The sequence below is a fragment of the Lottia gigantea genome (genome assembly GCF_000327385.1).
Source record: "Lottia gigantea unplaced genomic scaffold LOTGIsca_4, whole genome shotgun sequence".
NCBI lineage: Eukaryota > Metazoa > Mollusca > Gastropoda > Lottiidae > Lottia > Lottia gigantea.
Genome location: NW_008709379.1, coordinates 4,717,504 through 4,742,308, shown reverse-complemented (window position 1 = coordinate 4,742,308; position 24,805 = coordinate 4,717,504). Strand labels below are relative to the sequence as shown.

The 24,805-nt window shown below is 30.8% G+C and overlaps 1 protein-coding gene across 1 annotated transcript; it reads right to left on the bottom strand.

Annotated features, from left to right (window-relative positions):
* Positions 1-747: 747 nt before the first annotated feature.
* On the bottom strand, positions 748-24,727 carry LOTGIDRAFT_153844 (hypothetical protein; the record flags this gene model as incomplete). Its single annotated transcript, XM_009059849.1, has 20 exons — positions 748-889; positions 1,193-1,242; positions 1,436-1,496; positions 1,721-1,830; positions 2,179-2,414; positions 3,000-3,202; positions 3,489-3,776; positions 3,957-4,099; positions 4,184-4,298; positions 6,589-6,701; positions 12,769-12,843; positions 13,468-13,563; positions 13,809-13,853; positions 14,130-14,313; positions 14,561-14,619; positions 14,901-14,954; positions 19,844-19,904; positions 21,191-21,249; positions 23,751-23,808; positions 24,675-24,727. The coding sequence occupies 20 exons, from the start codon at positions 24,725-24,727 to the stop codon at positions 748-750; spliced, it is 2,205 nt and encodes a 734-aa protein (XP_009058097.1).
* Between the last annotated feature and the right edge of the window lie 78 nt (positions 24,728-24,805).

Genomic DNA, 24,805 nt, shown 5'->3' with positions numbered 1-24,805 from the left:
ATTATTAGCTGATAAATCAAATCAAACAACCCTGATGTTCCAACAAGCAAGCAATGACAGACTATCAAATCTAGGAATGTATGACTATATTATTAATATAAATACAGAAAGGCTGGGATATGGTATATCAAGCACCTGTTTAACAAATTTCAGCACAGTAAATATTTTGAGCACTTTTTATCATTTTCTGAGAAACTTCACAAAATGCAAATAATGAAAATACTTCAGTTCATAAACAATATGGCAGTTATCTTGTTCACATTGGGAACGAAACAAAATAGCTAAATATTATCAATGATTCAATTGACTGTTAGACTGCAAATTTAAAATGAACATTGCCACAACCTTCAGTACTTTATGGTACAATTACAGTAAAAATTGATATAATTTCATGAAGTTATTATGATATGGTTACCAACATACATGGAATAGCCATTTCATATTAGCCAAATAAGTGAAAAAAAAGCTACATATATAGTATTGATTATTGATACTGTTGTAGCCTCTCAAATGTTATATATAAAGATTGTGGAGTTTCAAATTATGATCATAAATAAGTACTGTCCAATAAATAACCAACAAAATTAATGAAATGCTTTTCATTTATTCTGAGTTGTTGTATTATCATTAATTTGAAATTCATCGTTTTGCTTATTTTTAACTACAATTACAAGTTTTTAAATTGCTTTAAAAGTTTTCATTCCATCCATGACAAAATGAATACCACTGTACTATAGACAATCTATGCTATTTACGCTTCAATTTTTCTGGATTATTTGAAGCCATATTGGAGAAATCTTTAAATACGTCAGTAAAAGTTTCATCACTGGGCTGACCAAAATATCCATCAGATTCTTGCATTTCTTCATTTAACTTGGAAAGACGTAATCTACAATTATAGTTCAAAATATAAACAAATTGTAATATTAAGATTGTTTCAAATGTAACATTAAGATTGTTTCAAATGTAACATTAAGATTGTTTCAAATGTAACATTAAGATTGTTTCAATCAATGATCAAATGTGACATCAATATTGGTAAAATCAGTCACCAAATGTTACATGCAGAATATTTTAACCCATTCATCAAATGCTACATCATTATTTCAATCAGTCACCAAATGTTACATTCAGTTTAATCAATCATCAACATGAAATGTAATGGAATCATACAAAATGCCAGAATACTTACAAAGTGACTATATCAGCATTGGCAGCCTCTACAGCAATAGACAATGGATCCTAAAATATATAATTATTTCTCTTGAAAATCTTACAGCTTACACATTACAAACAAGTGGGCGTATAAAAATGGGTACTAATTTGTGTACCTCAGGTGAGTTTCCTGGCATACTGTTTGCAATTGCTATGCTTTGTACGCTGGGCAAATTTGCAGAGAATGTGGGGTGTAAACCTTGAATACTAAATTTCATACCTTTCCAGAATTATCGAGTGCCTTCAAGTCGGCTCCACGTTTCAAAAACTGACAAACTTGACTACAAAAAAGGTAAAATATATAAAATGTAATGCTCCTTTTTCAACATTTATTTGTCCAAAATGGCTTTTCGTTCATGAATTCTAATCAAATTATTCATTCATTTATCAAATTAAAGGTGAAGTATGATTATAGATAGAAACTCATTATATTGATGGCAATTATTACATTCATTACTATATGTTATGTACCATCACGACATAAGCTCATTCTATTAATACCTACCCTGTATGACCCTGTATAGTAGCATGATGTAAAGGTGTCCTCCCATTTATATCTTTTCTATCTAATTTAGCTCCATTCAATAATAAAAACTCACACACTGTCAGAGAACCCTACAACACAAGTTTTCATTGTCGCTAGAATTTGTTTTGGATTCTTGATTCTACACAATCTTACTTACAATCTGGTCCTCGTGCTAACAACCACTATTTTGATCAATAATCTGAATAGACAGTTCATATCACTTGGAAGTCAAAATCAATTTTAATATCAAGTAGTTCTAGTTCTTCAATGAAAGAAAAAAAAAAATCCGTAAAGATAGAATCATATTTTTTTTGCAGAATAGACAGTGGTTAGCTTAGATCATCTGATCATTTATGGATTAGACGATTTAGTTATTGCTATAATTTTCTATACCCATATTCATGCTACTACCAGTATAAAGCCTGAAATATACTTACAGCTTCAACAGCTTTCATTATAGGTGTTTTCTCTTCATCATCTTTATTTGACCAGTTGACAGCAGCACCATGTGATAAGGCATCTAACATAACAGGTACATTTCTAGCTTCAGCAGCCTTATATAATAATATATTAGGATCTAGTTTACTCATATCTTCCCAGGATGTAGTAGACTTGTCATCACCTTCTTCTTCCTCTTCAGTTGCTGAACTCTCAGAACTCTCTAAATCTAGATCTGTGGACCAAATGGGAAAAAATTACTTCATTGAAGACTATTCAAAACTGATCTTATAAGGCTTAACAATTTCATAAAACAAGGATTTCTCCCTCTTATGATAATAATGGAAAAAGCAAAAGTGAATTAACATGTTAACAAAAGTCCATTTGAGGCGTCTCGGGTACCTCCTGGGAGGTTTGCTGGTTCTCTAAAGATGATCTAGTCACTCATCCTGGGGCTCTGCAAAATTTGCATTATCTCATATCTTGTAGACAAGATCATTGGCTGGATGAAAACCAAAAAAGAAAAATTTTTTAACACATGAACAGTGGATTAAGAACAATTTATATATCTTACTTTTACAGATTTCTGTAGCTTGTAGTAAGTCTGTACCAAAGACTATAACATCAGAAGAACTACCACCTAAACCACTATCACTATCTTTATTAACTGTTGATACTGACATTACAGCTGTAAAAACAATTAATAATTCTTATATAGTCGAGTCGGTCAACAATTATACACAACATAGGATTTTTCTAAATAGTCTACAAAACTTGAGGTTTTAAACCCTTCAACACCTTCAACAGATCAGTGACTTACCTTCCATTAAACCACTAACTACATCCTCAGATTCTGAATCATCTTGTGAACTGGGTTTAGATGATGGTAGCATAGACTTTCTTACTTTCTTTTTAACACTCCAACTTTTAATTCTTTCCCCAGATGGTGATTTAGGACCAGGTAATTTATTAACAAATGATTTAGTTATATATTTAGCTTTAATCCAGGCTTCTCTCACATTTCTGAAAATTATGGCAATTTAAATTTCCATTTAATATATAGTCAGTACAATATTAATCTTCCATTGAAATGAAACCGGCTTCATCTATTTCAAGAGAAAAAAATCATCTTTAGCAGCAATAGAGAGATATACAAAAACACCACTTTTAATCTTTATCAAATTGAAAATACTTGAAAGCTGCATATTGTTATATTTCAAAGGGGAAATTCACCTTGAAGGAGAGGTTTGAAATCTATAATATTTTTTCTACTGAGCAGTAAGTGAGAATATAGCATATCATGACCTACCTCTTACTATCTGGTGTGGCTTGAACAGCTATAGAATCATTTAATTTAGCTACATATATTCTATTTATAACTTCATTGCCTAACTCCATCATAACTTTAATCTGTTCTGGATCCCAGGCATCCAGTGTTAGAGACCGAACCTTGGACATGTGGACACCGAATGACCGATGTATACCTGAACACTCTATACATAGTGTTATACCAAGATTAATACTAGCCCAGCGTGGATCTGGTGCTCCACAATCACAACATTTATCATTTCCAGGAATAACTAACAACTGTTGACTACTGAAATAATAAATATATAGATACCATTCACAATTTTCCTGTGTTCGTCTGCTTTTTATAACTGTACATAGGTTTTTTTAAAATTTCAAATTAAGTGTTCTCAAGCAATATCCAATGGTAGTATAGCAATAAGTGTTTTATATCTTGCCCCATTATAGAATAAGGTAAATATCAACTTACATCATTTGTTTATTAGGTTTTGGTGAAGATTTATTAGGCGGAATAGCAACTGTAGCAGATGACAATGGTTTATTATCATTTTCTTCAGTATCTTTTTGCTTCAAATATAGAATATAGATTGTATGAGTGAGAAATATCTCTTTCTTTCAAGATGGTGACAGAGAATGCTTACCTTTTCAAAGGGCCCAGGGTCCCAATATCTTAATGTAACAAATCATTAACCATACATAGAGCAAAAAGAAACAGAAGTTGTTGTAAAGATTCATAAAAAATGTTCCTAAAAGTGAATCTTTAGATCGTTTACGATACACTAGTCGGCCATTTTGAATTGTAAACCATCTCCTTAAAAACAAAACTATTGAATATATATTCATAGTTCAAGAACCACATAGATTTACAGACATGGTACATGCTGACAGCCACCTTCAAAGTCCCAGATAATAGAAGTTTCAGACAACAAACCTCACAAAAACTTCCAAAGGTAAGAGAATGGTTGTCTTTGCCGGTATATTTGAAATTTCAAAAAAACTCTGTTGAAAGAATATGTGACAACTTTTACACTTTGATCGACTTCTTGGAAACAGGTAAACTATTTCAGTGAACAAGTTTATTTATTTAATCATTAATGTAGACTTATAAATATACAAATTCAAAGGTTCCTTAAATATTAATAATATATCAAAGTAAGCAGATGACAAATTCTAAATAAATTTCAGGAATTGTGTAATTAATTCCTTTTCCTGTTGTACATAGATTTTTCAATTTTAGTTAATATTGTAAGATCATTCTTGTTTAATTGTCTTCATTAATGTCAAAAAAAGTAGCAATATACTATGCTGATGTAAATTTTCGATGCGACTTTGCTATGTAAAGTTACACACAGCACCGGTAAAGCTTTCTGAGAATTTTTCAAGTATGTGTTCTACAGCAATCAATAGATTGGACTGTAATTTCAAGGCATCAATTGGATTTTTGAGGGTCTCACAGGAGAAAAGATTTGCTTTTTTCCAACATATTCAACCTCTACTACTTATCATCTGCATGTAACAATTATTTAGAAAAATAAAACAAATGAAGCCATCTGTGAAACCAAACACCATTCTATATATTTTCTATTTATACTGCAATAAAACTTAAGATGTCACTCTGACATTTTTTGTTATTTCAGAGCCAAGAGCCATCAACATTATGAGAATAAACAAAATTTCCAATTCTAAATAAATGAACGTATTTATCTTGAATGAAAAACTAAAATGTACCAAATGTTGATTTTGTTACTCAATCCAGCCTCAATAACTTGACGTTTAACTGAACAATTTCTACATTAAGTACTTAAAGAGGAATTGTCTGTAATCAAATGGTAAAATTTGTATGGTAGCATTATTTGGTCACAATTTTACAATCATCAAGGAAGAAAGCTTTAATGTTTCCAAAATTCAAAGAAATGTAACTATTAAGCTGGATTATCGTTCTTTAATGATAATAAATAAATCCTTCAAGCACATATCTTGACTCACTGGGATAATATCAATTAAACAGCTATACATTTTATACAATAACCCTCAACTGTCACTCAAATATAATGAAATTTTCCAGGCTTGTTACATAGAGGCATAAAAAATGAAACTATCATCCATATCTTATTTATCAAGTCAGTCCTGTAGTTTGTAGGGACAGGCACAGGCAAGGTGTGCTACAGACAATGCACGATCCCTTGATATTTGGAAATCCAAAATAAGAGGGATAATGCAGTTCTACTGACAAAATTTCTTTCATTGCACACTACATGGTGTTGTCAGTCTTCATGAGTCTGGAGCAAGAAAATAGAACAAAAAAATTCAATTTTGTTCCATTTCTTTCTACTTATACTACTATGAGCTAAAAATATTATATAATCTAAATAGTAAAAGGTCTGCATTATTTCAGATTTTTATGTAGAATGTAACAAGTTTGAATGCTGTGATTCTAATTTTTTTGGCAGTTAGAGTGATGAAATTAAATACACTGCATGTGAATAAAGATACAGTTCATAATGGGGGGGAAATTTGTCAATAATGTAAATGTCTGTGCTTCTTTGAAGGAACTAGCTTGGGAATTCAATGGAGCCATTCCATACCAAACAATACCAGAATCATAATCAAACAAATAACTCACTATGCTTCTCTACATTATCAGAAAGAGATAATAGATGGATATTCAGATTTAGCCAGCTTTAAAGATGGGTTTCCTTTTTTTCTAGTTTCAACAAATTAAGCAAACTATTTGATTAATTGGTGTTTCTAATGAATTATCATGTGTTCTTAATCATGTCATTTTGTTCTTATTGCATATAATTAAAAGTTTTAACCAATCATAAATGTCTAAGTATGTATAATCCGGATAAACAAAAAAAAAAGACTTTTTGATCTTTCTTTATCGGTCACTCATTGGAATTCTGCTGGTAATTCTCTTCTTATTTAGCTAATTATGAATTACTTATGGATATGTGAGACAAACTGGTATTTTTCCAAGTCATCAGAACACCTGTACTTTCTATTCATATAAGTACATGTATTAGCGTTTTCATTTTTATATATGAAAATAAGGGAACCCATCTTTAAATAGCTAGAACAAGCTTTTGTAAGATACCTACCTAACCCATGTTCTAAAAGCATTTGTGGTACGTTTAAATAAATATCCTTCAGTTAATATACTAGAATTTTCCTCATCATTTTCATCATCATTGCTTGTATTTGGTTTTACCTCCTGGAAATAAAGAAGAACAACCATTATTAATATCATTAAAAGAGGATGAAGTATCACATGTTTATTATCATTATTTCACTTTATGAAAAAATAAATGGTGAATTTTCACAATCATTATTGTCATGATTGGTTGTATTAGGTTTGAGAATGACCAAAAAACAAACAACAGTAAATTGCACACAATTTGAAGAGTCATTGTGTATGAATGAAGTATGTAAATTTATCACATAATCTGTCTTTGGAACATTATACATAACTCAAACTTTGAATAACACTTGATTAGAGTTTTAAGTGCCTTTAAACACATATGCTAACATGAAATGTAAACAAATTTGATGGAGGTGTGGTCTGAAGAGGTCAAAATTAGAATATGTAAATAAGAAGAGTTCAAATCAAGTCAAGCTATTTGTATATGTATAATAGATAATTGAAGGATCTAGTCTATGTAAAGTATCATGGATTGAAGGTTTAGTGATAGTCACCAAGATTAGAGAATAGGAGATATGTAGACATGAAACAGGTAAGAAATTTCACTTTCATTAATTTTCAACATGTTACATGTATGATTTATGGATTCAGGTTTGTTTTTTTTGAGAAATCATTTTACCAATCATACTTTAGTTTCAGAAAGGGGAATTTTTTTTAGCTAAGTCAATCAATAATAGTGTTCACAGCTCACAGTTGAAATTTGAGCCTTCAAATCCATGTGTGTGCAAAATTATCCGCATTAAAATCCGAATGTTAAAATAACAACCTATCATTTCAAGATACTCTGTGATATATAGCAAATACATATAAGGAAATAGTGAGTAAAATTCCTAGTTTGAAATATTATTAAAGGAATTATGTGATTTTCATATATTTCTAGTACTTCTGAAGACTAGTAACATATATTCAAGTCTAAAACCAATCCCAAAAATGTTGCACCTGTCCCTTTAATGAAATTGAAATCTTATTTAGATTACAGGTTTCTTTCATAGAATAAAAAGAAATTCCAATGTTGCTTAGATAAAACAAAAATTTAGATCTTCTGCTTCAGATTAAACAAAATTTAGACTTTCTGCATCAGATGAAACAAAAATCAAATCTTCTGCTTCAGACTTAACATAATTCAGAACTTCTGCTTCAGAATATAGGGTGTGCATTCCTTAATGAATTTAAACAGAAACCAGACTTTTTAATTTTCAATAAAATCCATCTCTGATGCTTAGATAGTTGTACAATATCTTGTTTATGGCTTCTTACTCTTGTTGAGTTTGCTGACTCTGCTAATGTCTTAAGTTCCATATTGGAAAATTAACCCCTATCTGTTCTGAAATCCAAAACACGGTATTGCATGTGACTGTATCAACTTTTACTAAGGGCAAGATCAAAAGATTCTATATGGACCTCTGCTAGAATCTCAATCGACACCTTCAATTTTTTTTAGCTAAAGCCTAGCTCAATGAGCTACTATTTCTTGAAAAAAAAAAAAAGTCAGCATATTTCAAACTAGTTCATAACAAGTTTATTCGAATCCATATTTAACACATGAGTTTAGGAGATTTCATTCTCTTGTTATTTACACAAAGGACAACATGTAATTGGAGATTTTAATTTCTATGGGCAAAGATAATCCATTTTTTTTATTCAATTAAGCATATTGTATTTCTTTTGAAGTTATAAAGAGTATATTTGTTATGTAAAGTGTTGGTAATTTAACACTTTCATAATTAATATTAACACTTTAACGCCTAGCTGAACACAGAGAGACAGAACATTGTTTACGTAGATATCAATTTCTCTCATGGTGGGCTGTATGAGGTTAATATACAATATGTAGCCTAACCTACCTCAAACTTGGTAAACAATAAACTCTATCAGAAACTTATTTATAAAGATTTTGAAATATTAAAGATTAAGATTGGCTTCCTTGATAAAATTTACATCTTAAAGCTCCATGTTAAAAAAAAAAACAATAGTGTAGTCATCAATTGTCTCTCCTTTCACAAAAAGCATCTTCTCAATGTCAAGTTATAAGGAACTGCAGACTTATACCTTGACTCCAATACTCACTATTCTTGTATCACAGAATGCAGCAATATGATTGAATTGGATGTTAGCGCATACACCCAATCAGAGGCCTTGACAGAGAGGCTGTAAACATTATGGCTTTGTGACAAGGTCACTGAATACCACATAATATTTCAATGACTTAAAAGAACATTGTGTTTCTTCAAAATACCACCAATTAACAACATTACAAAGCTATTTCTTTTAAGTCCTGGATCAATTGGTAACAGTTTGATCTATTTGCATGAATTTGCACAATTCTACTTTAACAATATATCCGTAATAAACAAGATTTTTTGGTGTATTTCAGACTAATTAATCAAGAAAATAAATCCAGATCCAGGAGACTAATTATTCAAGATGTTGAAGTACTGGATGTGTATCGTGTGTCTCATTTCACTCCTGCTCCAGTCAACCACCGGCTGTCCTTCTCAGTGCAATTGTCAAGGCAACAATGTGGTCTGCACCAATAAAAATATGCAAAATCCTCCAAAAGTATATCCAGCTGGAACACATTCAGTCAATTTGAATCAAAACAGGATAAAGGTTCTCGGTCGCAGATCATTTCAAAGACAAGAAACCCTGGAAATCATGAAATTAAGTGGTAACAATATCAGAGTGATACGTGCGTATGCGTTTCGTCCTTTCACTAACTTGTTGACCTTAGATTTATCCAATAATCAAATTGTGAAGATTTACGGACGAGCTTTGAATGGAATGAACAAAGTACGCACTATTTCTATTTCAAACAACCGTCTGAAAAGTGTGACAAGGATTTTCCTGTCGACTCCAAAATTGTTTCAACTCAACTTAGGATTTAATCAGATTCGTAAACTTGGTGAAGGCGATTTTGCTGGCAATTCAGATCTTCATTACCTAGATCTACGCAACAACAAAATCTCTACAATCCATAGAAATACTTTTAAAAATCTGATCAAACTGAGAACATTGTTTTTGAATAATAATCCACTCAGTAATCTCCCAGGTGAACTGAAATTTGGAAGCCAAGTTTTACAACTATTGGACTTTTCTTCTTGTCAGCTCGGGGTCATCCCAAAAGGTCTACCTGCATCCATTGAAGATCTTAGATTTGGACGCAACCGACTGACTCGTATCAACCAATCTGATTTAGCTAACGTCACTGGACTTAAAATGATAACATTTAATGAAAACCAAATTGAGCGTTTTGAATACTTTGCTCTAGGTAATGCCAGGAGTCTGGAAGAGGTGTGGTTAAGGGCAAATAAATTAGTGTATATACCCCGTGGATTTCCTGATAGTGTTAAGAAGGTTCACATGCACTCCAATATGGTCCATCAAATTGAAGGCAGACTTTTCACAGAAACATCTCAATTGGAGTACTTGGATATTTCTAATAATCATGTGTCAAATATCAGCAATGAGGCATTTACTGGACTTATGAAACTTCAAACTCTTAAATTTGAAGGAAACCAATTGAGTGATCTGAAACCAGGAACTTTTGAAAATTTACAAACATTAAAATCAATATATCTTGGAAACAATCCTATAGAGACTATTCAGATTGGTGCCTTCAGTAACCTCCCAAATCTAACAACCTTGACCTTAAACTATAATCCTAATGAAGAAGTTCAAATTAACCAAAACTTTTTACTGGAAATGCCAAACTTGGAAATACTAAATCTTATGGCTAGTATAGGTATGTCCAAAACTATCCTGGAAATCATACGAGATAATTATTTTGTAATGGCACATACAAAGGAAGTGATTTTAACTTACAACAATCTAAGAAAGTTACCATCCTCATTCAGAGATACCTTTCCAAACATTGAAAAACTTCCCATAGATGGCAATGCTTGGATCTGTGATTATGATTTACTGTGGCTGAAGCAATGGATGCAATCAGCAATTGGACAAATCACATTTCATGAATACAGTCCACCTAAATGTGAAACACCGTTTGGATTGAGTGGAAGTGACATTATTGATGTGCGAGATTCTGATTTTGAGGAACACAACCAGGGTCTTCTGAATGATTTTCCATACTGGGTAATTGAAGAAGAGTTCAACAAAGCTCAAGATGAAAAAGAAAAAAAGGATCGTGTAGAAAAAGAAAAAAAAGAAAAATATCACAAATACAAGGATAACAAATCAAGCCTATCAAAAGACACCAAATCTAACTCCAAAGATTCCAAAACCAATCACAAAGACACCAAAATCAGTATCGGGGACACCAAATTGAACTCAAAAGTTAACACAGCTAATTCCAAGGATACCAAAACAGATCCCAAAGATCAGAGTAAAGATCATCAGGATACAAAAGACTGGTATCCCACTGTTAAAAATGGGGACCAGGAGAAAAAATACAATAAAAACAAAGATGAGAGTACCAAACTTAACAAAGAAACAATGGGTCCTAAAGAAAAGAAAGATTCTCTTGCTACAGAGAAAAATCATCAAGCCAAAGAGAATTCATCTGATCAGATAAAACAAAAGAATCATAAAGAAAATCAAAAGAAAAAGCATTCCAAAAACAGACGAAATTTCAAGAACGAAAAAGACATAACGTATCACAAACAGAATACTGATAAAAAGAAGCAAAGGAATAATGAAGAAAACCCAAAATTGAAGAGAGGCAAACCAAAATCTAGAGACCAAAAATATTCCAAGAAAAATAGAAACAAATTTGATAATGAACTCTTTGACAAAGATTCTACAGATAACAGCTATCCTAATAACAACCATGGAAGTCCAAAGGCCAAAAACAAAGAGAAATGGGACACAAACGCAAAGAAAAAGAAAGATGATCAAAAGGAACAGAAAAATCCTTTTGAAGAAAAAGACAAGAGTGAAGGAAATAGAAACATATTTGCCAAAGATAAGTTTCAAACCAAATTAGATAAAGACAGACTTACTGATTTCCCTGAACATAAAAAGAAACATAATTCAGAAGTGAAAGCACCAATAAATCCAATAGATGTAGACAAATCATTCAGAGACGTCAAGAAAGATTCCAAACCATCCATGAGAAAGGCTGAAAGGAAGAGGAAGCGTAAAGACCGAAGAAGGAAATGTGAAAGAAATGGAAAGAAATGTAGAAAGCGGAAAAGGAAATTGAGAAAACACAGAAAAAGAGTAAAAATAGACAAACTTTAGAGAAAATTGTATATTTATACTAATCACAATAAATTTATATATCTCATACTGAATAATATGTAAAGATCAAACAAGATTAAATTGGTAAATATAAGTAATATCAGTCATTTGTTTACATTTACAAATATAACTGTTACAGGTCATGGTTTTATAACATAATGTGAATCTATGATTTAGTATAATATGTGACCCACACATCAAACCAGATATTAAGTAGCATTTGGGGTATGTAGAGTTATTAGTATATTTGGATTCCTGGCATCATCAGCTACATTTTGATACCAATTCCATAGCTTTCTCCATTCAGAAGATAAAGTCAATCTAATATCAAGATTTGAGTATACTTTACTGCCAGCTCATTAATAGACAGTGCAACTTAATACCTGATACAATGTGCAGGGTTACATATACAGTTCTTTTTTCATGATTTCATGTATAAATATCAATATACAATTTCATGGAAATTATTTATTTCTATGCCACCATAGAATGTCAATGCTATATAATATGTTTTATGATATTTCATAACTAGCATTCTTAACAGCCTTTGTAACGCACTAAATTGTAAAGCTTGATTAGATTGTATTTACTTTTCACTTTAATATACTAAACTAAATAGTGATGGTACCAGCTGATGGAGCCCAATTTTAACCAAATATTCCTTTTGAGGATGAAACAACTCAACAAGAAGCTGATTAACTAAATTACTTGACCAGTTAACTCCTCTATATGCTATACATTATATGTATATCAGTTGTATATTGGGAAACAGTTTTGTAACTATATTATGAATAATTATTATTTATGGATATTCATGAATGGCACATCGAACAAAGAATGGCAATTATGCATAATTTTACAATAAAATATATCAACTTACTCTTTGTTGAACTAAAGTATGTCTTTCTTCCATCTCTTTTCTTTCTACTTTCGCTTTAGAACTTAATTCCTCTACCTGGAAGTGTAGAAATTGGGTTTCACACCTTTTATTTGGATTTCAAATCAGATGCAAGATATTGTCAGTACATTTTCAGTCGTCAATCAGAAGCAAATGATCAAATGTAGAAGTAAGGGCATCACTTGAATGATATCTTTATCAGTTTTATCACAAAGGATCGATAGTTTTAATACTTAGATAAATCAAAGATTAGAGTTTAATGTAACCACAACATGGACTTAATTTTATAGATAGTAATTGATTACTATTCAACTGCAGAAATAACTAATTTTTTCATCACTTTTAGAAAACAGACAGCATGTGACAAATTCTGAGAAATTGGCACTGATTTTTACCTTTTAGAGATAACATATAGCTTACAATCTTTATATTTCTGTTAATGCTTAATTTTGTGAAATTTGAATATCAATTTAGAAATAGTCTTCGTGTTGATAAATATTCACACATGGACCATTTTAAAATCTGAGGACTATCTGTACTAGTTGAACTGACATACCAATTAACACATCAACAAATTAGTTGAAATGAGGAAAATAAGCCCAAACTAGTGCCACTTAGTTGCAATGACAAGTTAAGAAATAACATGAAGGCTCACAACACCAATCAATCAAAACATCATACCTGAGAGGCCACATCTTTCATATAAGATTCTAAATCAGCTGATAAATCATGACCTTGATGAAAGAATGTATTCTGAGCATGCATGAATGATAACATCTGAAATTTAGAAGAAAAATATTCAAAAGTATTGGACAAGTTTGCGCATCAATTGACCAATATAGAAAATAAAAGAATAGTAACATGTATATATATATCGCTTGTTAATTCAATAATCTGATAAAAGGTAACAAACAAAAGTTGCTCCTTAATGTGCACTTTTTAAAAATATGACACACCACCTATTAACCCTTCCCTTTGTCTCATCCAACATTTCATTATTCTAGAGAAGTAAGTTTACTTACAGTGTCTAACACTTCAAATCTTTTCTTAGACTGTAATACATTAATCTGAAATTATAAAATAAAATAAACTTAAATAAAGTTTTACATCTTGCTTTTCTCCACCTCTTTAGACTTACAAAGAGACAGGAAACACCATGCAGTGGACAGTGGCTTTAGTCTGCAAGATTATTACTCGAACAGAATGAAGAAGTAGGCTGCACAATGGCAGATATAATATTTTGAGTGATACGAATAAAATGCTGCTTATAAATCAAGATGACAAAATCTATACCATTTTACTAACTTTGCAGAGTTAAATTTGATAAAAATTCAAAAACTAACCTGAAAGACATAATCTAATGAAGTATGAGCAAAACATGATTTCATGGCGGTTAAAACATTTAAAGCTTCTTCACATTCACTGGTTTTTGATTTTTGAGCTGATGAATTTCTGATTAATGCTTGGTCCATATCATCACTGATTTTTTCAAAATGTTTCTTAGCATCTTTCACCTTCTTTATATCTCTAAAAATAAAAATCATACAAAACTAATGATCAACTATATATCTAAGAAACTCCATGCTAAAAGCGATTGATTACTGTTTGACTAGAGCTCATTACATTGCATGCTGGCAATACTAAATATACATCAGGATAGCTTGTTTAGATCATTTAGTGATATCACCATTTGGAAGGTTATTCAAAACATGTCATTTACAAAAATATACTATCAGTTAAATATTATTTGTCTCTTTCAAATGTTAAGACTTACTTTTTTATGAAATTATTTAAATTTTTACAAACACATCTATTAGCTTGGTCCATTAATATCTGAAAAAAATAAGTTTCATTTCATTATCTGTGAAAGTCATCATGGAAATAACACAATAATAGTGATAGTACAAATTCTTTTTTACTATACCTTCATGTCTAAAATATAACTAAACCCAAAATAAGTTTTCAACTCTATACATTTTTCCTTCCTACAGACAAAGATGTCTGTCCTATCCATGTATAAACAAAAGCAATCTGTTATGTGGTAGAATTAGCACTTATTGAAACACAAGAGGCAGAACAAGTTAATTGAACTATATAAGCTTATGTATACTTACACTAAAATATTTTAACATTTCATTCATAGCGTGAGCAAATCTATTTAAACTGGCCTGAAACATACACATATATTCAATGACAATACAATTATAAGCATCAGAATTTCCCATAAATCTCAAAGTAATATTTTGACCTCTGCCGAAATTCGACCCAAATCCTTCAAGTCAGACAGCAAGCAAGTAACTTTCTAAACAATAATCAAATGAATATTGGAGCATTTTGTAAAAAGGTTAAATGTGTAAAGTCTATAAATAGTTTCATAAATTAACAGACAAGTTAAATGTTTATAAATTTCAAATAACAAAATGATATTTCAAAAACATCAACAAATCAGAAATGAAAATCAACATGCAGAATTCTTTGGAATTCCATGCTATATTTTATACATGGTTTGATTTAGGAGTTCAGTAAAATTTGTATAGAGAGACTGGGAGGGGAAAAAGAAAGGTAAGAAATACAGACACCTTAATATTTTCTTACAAGCTGAAGAATTTATTCAGAATCTGTATCACTTAATAATATCAAGCATGTGGTTTCCCTACACTTCCCTGAACAAAAAAAAATACTGTGTGGATATAGATCATGACACATTTCATGTCACATATCTGAGAAATCAAGAATAGCCAGAAAGCAACAATTGACTAATTCTTAACAGTATGTTTATGATCATTAAACATGTAACTAGTAGTCTGAGTTTGATTCTGAATAGTGATACAGATAGCTGAAATTAATCATTATCAGCTGGTTGAGCAATATTTAAATGCACATATCCTTATAAGGTGGGAGCTGCAATGATGCAAGCTGGTAATATTATAGAGTAATGCAGCGCTAATTGTGGGACTTTGCTTTCAGCAAAGTCCCAGTTTGTTATCGAAATGTCAATTCTTTTTTTTTTTTGATCTTTTTTGCAAAACCGAAAGTGCCACAGTTCAATATATGGAAGAATAGATAATCAGCTCTAGAAGTCGTATTTTTTGGTCGATTTTCTTTGGGTTTGCATTTTTGGAATCTACTGTTAAAATCTGAAAGAATAGCAGTTTCAAAATTTCAAAATTCGAAAATTTGTTGCAGACATTTTTTTTGCCAAATTTTGCATTTTTTTCATTTTTTTCATTTTTTTTGCTTTTTGTCTGATTAATCTGAAAAAAATTGAGCAAAGACAGTTTAAGAATGTAAACAAAATGGTACAGTCAAATTTTCAATTTCACTTCCGGTTTAAACAGGAAAATGATGTTCACTTCCAGTTGAATATCTTCCGGTGTAATTTGTAAAGGACAAAAATTTTTATGCTGATAGGTAGACAAAGTTATGACAAAAAAACGAAGAACAAAAAATCCAGAACAGATGTGAAACTTTTACCGCCATTTTGATTTTTCTGAAATGATTCGATTTTTATTCAGACATAATGGCTCATTCGATTTAAATGATTTTGGTGTCAAATGAAAGAAGATAAAAAAAAAACATGACATTAGGAAGCCGTTTTTCGATTCTCAATTTTGCTTTTTTGCAACATCCGGTTGAATTTTTTCAAAGTTTGAAGGGTCATATCTCGTGATCGTGAACTTTGATGACCTTGACCTTCATAAGGTCAAAGGTCATTGACCTTAGCTATCAGTTAATACTTTGACATTTGACCTCCGACATGTACTTCCGGTTTTATAGCTGTCCGAAAACAGCCAAATTCGCAACTTTGGACTGCTCTAGCACGTGACCTAATTAACCTAGAGGGTTAATTTTTTCGGATTCTTAATGTGCTTTTCATGCTCTTTCAAGTAATTTATAACAATCGTTTTTTAAAGCAAAATTGAAATTCGTGAATTTTTCAAATTTGAGTTTTTTTTTACAATATTTCTGTTTCTTTGAGCTTGGTGTGTATATATCTTATGACCTATTTTATGTAGAACATTGAAACTTGGAACACAACAAGACAATTTGAATATAAATTAACCTATGACACAAAAGTTGAGGTGGACGTGGCACATCCAGGTTGAATTACTAATTGTTTACATTTTGAGAAAGGGGCATAACTCGCATAGGATACATTTGTTCAAAAAGGAACTTTGCACACAATTACCTCATTATTTTGGCCACTTTGTGTAAATAGGTCAATCGTTCCAGCTTTATAGTTCCAAAAAAGGAACGGGTTTTGAAATTTCCATATTTTCAATTTTCTATTTTGACCTTTATTGACTCTTGTTGACCTATATCTTTTGACCTGTATGATGTAGAAGCTTTAAATTTGGAACACAACTTAACATTCAGAATATCAATTAACCTATGCAAAAGAAATTGAGGTGGGCCTAGCACATCCGTGTTAAATTACTCATTATTGACAATTTTGGCAAGGGACATAACTCGCAACGTATACATTTGTTCAAAATGGAACTTTGCATACAATTACTTCATCCGTTGAGCCACGTTGTCTTGGAAGGTCGATTGTTTCAGCTTTATAGTTCAAAAAAAGGAACAGCTTTTGAAAATTCAAAATTTTCAATTTTTGACCTTGACCTTTTTTGACCCTGATTTTTGTAGGATTAAAGGTCATTCACATTGGCTATCTATTTATACTTTTATATTTGCTGTCCTATCTCAACTTCCGGTTTTATAGCCGTATATATTTAAAAATTTTGATGACTTTTATCTCGTAACCTTGACCTTTTTTGACCGTCTCCCTTTCAATGTCAAATGTCATTGACCTTGGCTATCTTCTGATACTTTCATTTGTGAGGTCTGTCTACTTCCGTTATAACAATCTTCCAAAGAATTCTTCTCAACTTTAGACAGCTCTTGCGGGTGATCTAATTATCGTAGAAGGTTGATTTTTTCAGTCTTTTGCATTTTGCTACATTTGCAAAGTCCCATTCTGTGCCACGTGTGGCTCTAGTCTTTATTTGATTTCATATGCTCAAAGTCTTGTTTTGACAGCAAAATCTTATGATTGAATTTTGGCATAAGCATAAATTTTTGCATGGTATTTTCAGACCAATTGAATTTCTTTTCAAATACATACATGATCAAAAGGTTAGATATACCTGACACACAAATTTTGCAAATCAACTCTTCGAAAGACCAATTGGAATAGATTGAAATGATAACTTTGGAAGAGTTCATTAAACAGCTGAAGGTTATCATAATGGCTGACACTATTTCCAACCATGCATGCCACATACTTAATATCAGTCATCAAACACATGCTTAAAATTAATTAAATTATCAAGCCAAACGCTTAGTTGCTCAATACTTAAATTGGAGCGGAAAATCTTAAGAACATTCATAAAAATTCCTGAAATATATGCTCCTAAATTCAAAAATCTTAAAATCCACACCAAAGGTTACTGTTTGCCTTCAACCACTTTTAATCTACTTTTTATAGGCTTAATTAAGATCTATTACATTCACTTCACCAACCAATTCCCCCATATTGTCACACACACAAATATAGTTATAGTATTTCAATAATCAATCTTTGAAAATGAATATTTGTAAAGTTTAATGTTTCTGTCCAACTTGTTGAATGTTTTATAAACCTCCAGTAACAATAAAAGATAGGAAATGTATTTGAAAGTTCAGATTTATGATTCAGTGCTGGTTTGAAGTTAGGAATAGTGCCATAGTAAGAGTATTCCTATTTTGGATAGGAAAAGTAAGAATTAACTACTATGGATTGTAGATATTGGAGGACTGAAAGTAACTGGAAACAGGCAATAATAAATTAAGCCATTCTCAAAAATGCAATATCAGCCTTTATCACAATATTCTCATCCACCTAAGTCTATAATCCTAATTGTGATGTTCACAAAACAGTTTCAATTAATAAAAATGCCTGTTATCTACCCGGTACATCAGTTTTATGCCTTTCACCTAGATAGCAATGCATACTAGTAATCTCTGACATTAAGCTGAGCAGAGCACATAATAAGTTAAAATATTGAGTTTGGTTTAAATAAGAATATTGTAATATTTACATTGAGTAAAATAGTATATTTTCTTACTGTCAGTTGACTTTAGTAAATTCAATATTCTCAATCAGAAAATTCGCTACAAAGAGTTAGGGTTAGAACACTTGTAAACAATGACACTTATTATGATCAGAGCTTAAAGTTAACCAAGTTAAAGCTAATGATGTTAAAAATGAGATGTCATTTTGTAACAACCACTTCACAAATACCAAATAGTTTTGACACAGCCAGTGCAGCTACAAAATAGATTTGAATAAGTTAACTAATATGCATTGAAATCTATAACACAAGCAACAAAATTATAGGAACACACTCCATTCTACTATCTACTAACCATACTTTAGGACAAAAATAATCATAATAATAAGATTACTTACAGACACTTTATTATTGTCACTCTACCAAAATTATAAATGATAACATTTAATACATGAACAACTAATAGGGTTAAATAAAAAATATGTCCTGGTAAATAAGCAAAAAAAATGTTGGAAATTGTAGACTAATTTGAAAGCTGGAACATTGGAATTGCATTTCATTTAAACTCTAAAATTAGGCAAAACTAATCTTATGTCAAGGTTACAATTACCTTTGGTTGTAAATTGAGTTTTACTGATTTTCATTATATTAAATTTGAATATCAATTTAAAAGTTCTAATGATAGTCTTGGAATGCATTGATAGAATAGACAATTAGTAAAAATATTATCAGATCTTGTTTGAATTTTCACCAGCTCCAAGTCAATCTTAGTTTCTTTCACATTTCACATAGAAATATTGTCTAAAATTCAATTTACTGACAAAAACAAGAAAACAGCAAGTCTAAATGCAGACCTGATGTATTTCATGTTAGAAAAATTGGAAAAAAGCAATAATTTCTTGAAAATATATAGATCAAAGTTGACTTATCATTAAAGGGGCATAACTCAAAAGATAGAAGACTAATTCTGCATGTTGATAAAATAGTATAACTAATATACTTACAGAGACTAAGTTATCATCGTGAAAATAGGAGGCCAAATCTCTAATACCATATATAAAACCACTATAATATAAAATAAAAATGTTATAGCATTCAGGTAAGGTTAATATCCTACATTTCTACTCCCAATTCGGTTAATGAAGACAGCAGTTGCTATCTGGTATAAGGTTTTATAAGAGATACTCTCTTATACAAGCACTTGCCTAGGTCACACGTAGGGACTGGTGTGCACTGAGGAAATTTGGCAGGACAGTGGCATTAGTCTACCAGGTCTGGGTTTATTGTCTTCTTTGTCTACAATCAGTGTCTATCCTGATCTAAACTGCGTCACTGAATCACCGGGTGAAATATTGGGTATTATCTAAAGGGAATAGCCATGAAGGAAATGAAAATTGATTCAACGAAGACTAACAAAGCTATACCTTTATTTATCTTTTGATATTGCAGCATGACTCGAGGTAATCACCCTAATTTCAATCAAGATGGCGAAGTTTTGACTGCCAAGAAAATAATCTTTAATTAGTCAGTACTAGTGTTGAAACGGTTAATCAGTTAACCGATTTTGGGTAGTATTTCACAGGTAAAACAAACAAATAAGCACTGTAATTATTATCAGACGTTCTGCACGCGCCACGGTTCGTTGAATCTTGTCATTATTTGCGCAAATGTACACAGTGTTTTTTAAGCATGTTCTAGTGTATTAATAAGTTTTGTTATTATTTTTATTATTTCAATCGGTACGAGTTGCTTAGAATAAAACAGTAATAAAGGTCGTATTACTTTTTAGTAAATCTCCTGTAATTAGCTGTTTGTTTCTTCTTGCCTGTCAATCAGCTTCAAGCTTATTAATATTCATGAGTACGGATTCATTGAGACGATAGTTTTATACCAATTGTGGAACCTGTACACTGATTCGCGACGACTTCAATGAGATACACTCATTACACTGACCCCACAAAAAAAACCTTTGATCTGTTAGAGACTGTAGCAATGAGTGACAATTGCACCAGTCCGTCTGAACTCTTGTCAGGCCCGCTCGTATTCTTACATTGAAGCGGGTTGTTTGGTATCTGTCGATTTGTACCGACAATTCGCATGGAACTAGCCAAAATCTTCCTGGGTACTCATTTACACTTGTTTAGTTAACGGTGAGTTACCGCCTCAAATGTGGTTTTTGACTCCTTTTATAATCTTTAGTAATTAACCGGGATTAAACAGGGTAACAAAACGGTTATTGCTGACGATTACCCGGTTTGTAAAGTTCACTAACTGTTTCAACACTAGTCAGTACAGCCATTATTATGACAACTATATATCTATACCTAATACAAGGAAAATGGAGGACTTACCTATTAGCATTGTTAAATGCTTTTCCTGTTTCAATCATAACATTACATAACTTAACAAGCTGAAAAATAAATCTTTGACTTAATTCATTGATATATTCACAACGTTTTTGAAATGATTGAAATACAATCAAAATATCACTGCCAATCTAGATAATCTAAGCTTATATCTGACCTTACAGTAAACAGCTTGATCTAACATGCATATTATAAAACATCACGTTTTAATATTGGCTTTTTCATTATTCCTTCATAAATATTGAAGACATGGGACATATCCAATAGAAGACAAAATTAACTAATGATTTTCTGATATAGGTACATCAGGTAATAAAGGTAGAAATGAACACGATTTAGGGTAGGATTTTTTTACATAAAGACATCTATTTTGTTACACTCTCTGTTTGCTTTGATTGTTAGATTATTTGATTATTGTCCAACTATCATTGGGCCAAATTAAGTTATCATCTTGGTACAAGTTGCACATCAGTATATGCTTTGTTACTGCTGAAAATCTGATATTTTCCTTTATAGTTATCAGCTTTAATATACATGTATATCTTTAAGTAGAGCATATTTACTAGAACAACTGATACTATTTTGAGGTAGGGTTTGTCAACCTTGCATCCCTAGCACACCATCAATGTGAATTCAACATCAAATCGAGAGGAAAGCAATAATTTACCAGGTCACACTAACATAATATAGATTCAGTAGGGGTATACCTTATCATGAACATAATACATGTACATGACCATTAGATTAAATGATGAACAAGATTAAATATCAAATTGCTCTAGATGAGTGACAAGAGGCCTTTCTAATTAATTTGTTAATTTAATGACGTAATTTTTCCCTGATACAATGTAATATAAGTAATCACTTTTAAAAATTAAAATCTGACAACAGGTTTGTGTGTAACTAATTAAATATTGATTATTCCATATCAGCAAGTTGAATACTTGCACATTAATTTTTCTAAAAAATACTAAAAGGCAAACACCCAACTAAATTAGTCCCATAAAGTTCATAATCTATGTTTTCACAAGAATAATTTGGTCAAAAGAGACTTTTGGCAAGAATCAGCATTGACAAGACTATGAATAATTCTGTACAAGTTTTACAAATAGGTCATAATGGCCTACAGCTTTATACAGTATCTTTGGGCAATATTTGAAATACCAACTCAATTACAAGTAATAATAGATGACAGATTACTCTAATTTCCTTCATTTTATTAAAAAAAAAAAAACAATTCAAATATAAAGTATTTATAATTCAGTTTATATATCAACATGTTGTTTTAATGATTATAATTGTGTGTTCTTTCTTTATTATTTTTAACTGTATGATTTCAATTGTAGAGATTTCAACTGGGAAATTTAATCAATTGAAACAAGCATAAGAGCAAAAAAAAAGTCTTTTTACTAACATAACCTTTATAACCTCAACCTTTAATGCAAATCTGTTTTTTTTTTTTGGAAAGCAAGTAACATGCCTACTTTTATTAATAATATAAAGATTGTCTAAGCATAACTTTAATCCACTAGTTATAGTACATGGCAATGCTTTCATAAGGTTGAAAATGATATTTTAAATTCTCTTTACAACACAATAGAGCTTTATATGTCAATATAATGTATTACTATATCTCTTAACATCAGATAGGGATATAAAAAAGGATATTTTTAGAGAACTTTATAACAAGGAATCTTGTGCTCTTTTAAGATTACATATGATTAACATTTCCCATTCACGTACATTCTATAAAAACAGGAAATTGAACTAATCTTTAAAAGTGCCAAATTAGGCCATAGCTTTTAGAGAAATCCATCAAAACTGATATAAGCTTAAAGTAACAATCTGAAGATTTCACTAAAGAAACCCAAAGAAATTCTTGGTGCTAATAAAATTGCCAATTACAAATAAGAATTGAGTGGGTTAATGAATTTTTTTTTGAGGATAGTATTATTCAAAACATTGCTTTCATAGTTAATAGAGCCTTACTTCAACTTTACTTATTACTTTCTTTTTTTTACAATTAAAAATTGTTGATCTTGGCCACAGTAGCAAACACTAGAGGTCTTCATTCAATTTCTGTTGTAAAATATGCAAGAGCAACCCAAATAGTTTATATTTAGACACTTATTTCCTTTTTAAAGCCTTCAGATATCTTGAAAAGGCGATATTTAATGATGTATTAAGTACAACTGGGTAAAATCCTTAATAATTTGCTGATAGTTTCCTTTAGTCCATCATTGGTCAATAAGTGATAATTGAAATAGGATATGATATTATAATGAATCACATATAAAGTATCATCACATACCCTGTATTAGTTATTATTATGTACTAGTTATCAAGTAGCCTACTCAACTCTATTAGGATTGGCTTAACTAAATATTACATACACAGTCTTTTATATTATATCTAGAAGCTTTTCACAAACTTATTTCCTTACTGTTTCACCATCATTTTATATCAAATAAGGTTGATTGTTAGATTGTTAATTCAGTTTTTTTTCATATCATTCCGACAGATCTTTCAAAGTTTATATACTGACCTTTTCTAACTTTGTTTCAAGAGCTTCAATATCAGCTTCAGCATCTTCAAGTGAGGCCCTGAAATACAAAATGTTCCATTCACCAATGCCTTTTTTTTAAATTTTCTGTTTATCTATGTTCTATTTATTTATAATCTTGATTAGTTGCTTTTCAATTTGACTTAAACAATATTTTATTTCTATATTAAATAAATATTTTACAGAAAATAAGTGAGGTTTCGGAAACAAGTCGAAGCTTATGCTAATTCGGCACCTGATACAAAGAAAAGACACAATACAGAAAACAATAATGAAATATGTGAATTAATAAATGGTTATCAATATTTAGTAATTTAATAATAGATACGATTTGATTTAGATTGAAAGGCCTACAATGTACGGTATAGAAAAAAATTCAATTCTAAAACCTGCTGAATACACTTTGGCAAGGAGATGCAAGGAGATGCAAGTCAAAAATATGTGTCTCACATCATATTCAAATTACTACTTTTATGTGTTTTAAAAGATTTAATGCAGGAATCAAACAGGGCTCATAAAACAATCTCAAAGATAAGGAATCAGACAACTCGGATCAAAGATAGATCCCAAACTACACCAAATTAATCACTTTGCATCTTTGATTTTCAATGAAAACATATATAAACAAAACAATATTAAAATTAATACTAGATCTAATGTCATGATAATTAATAAGACAGTGCTTTTTTTTGTTTTTAATCTCATTTCTCATTCACACATGTTTATCTGCAAATGCTATTTTCAATGATAAATGTCTTGACTAAATATCTATTATCCTATTATTTTCTAAATGCTTGATCAATTATCGATGATGATTCATTCAAAAGTCATTAACAAATCATTCATTGACATTTTGTTTGCTTGATGCAATGAAAATTCCAATATTTATAGAATAGTTACTGTTACCTAAATTTGGGAGAATCCTTGAGACATTCCTTGAAATCTACTGAATATTTCATATTTGTGGGTCAGTGGGAAACCAACTGTCTGCTTTGAATTATTAATTTTAGACCATACTGTTTAAAATTCGTCTGCAA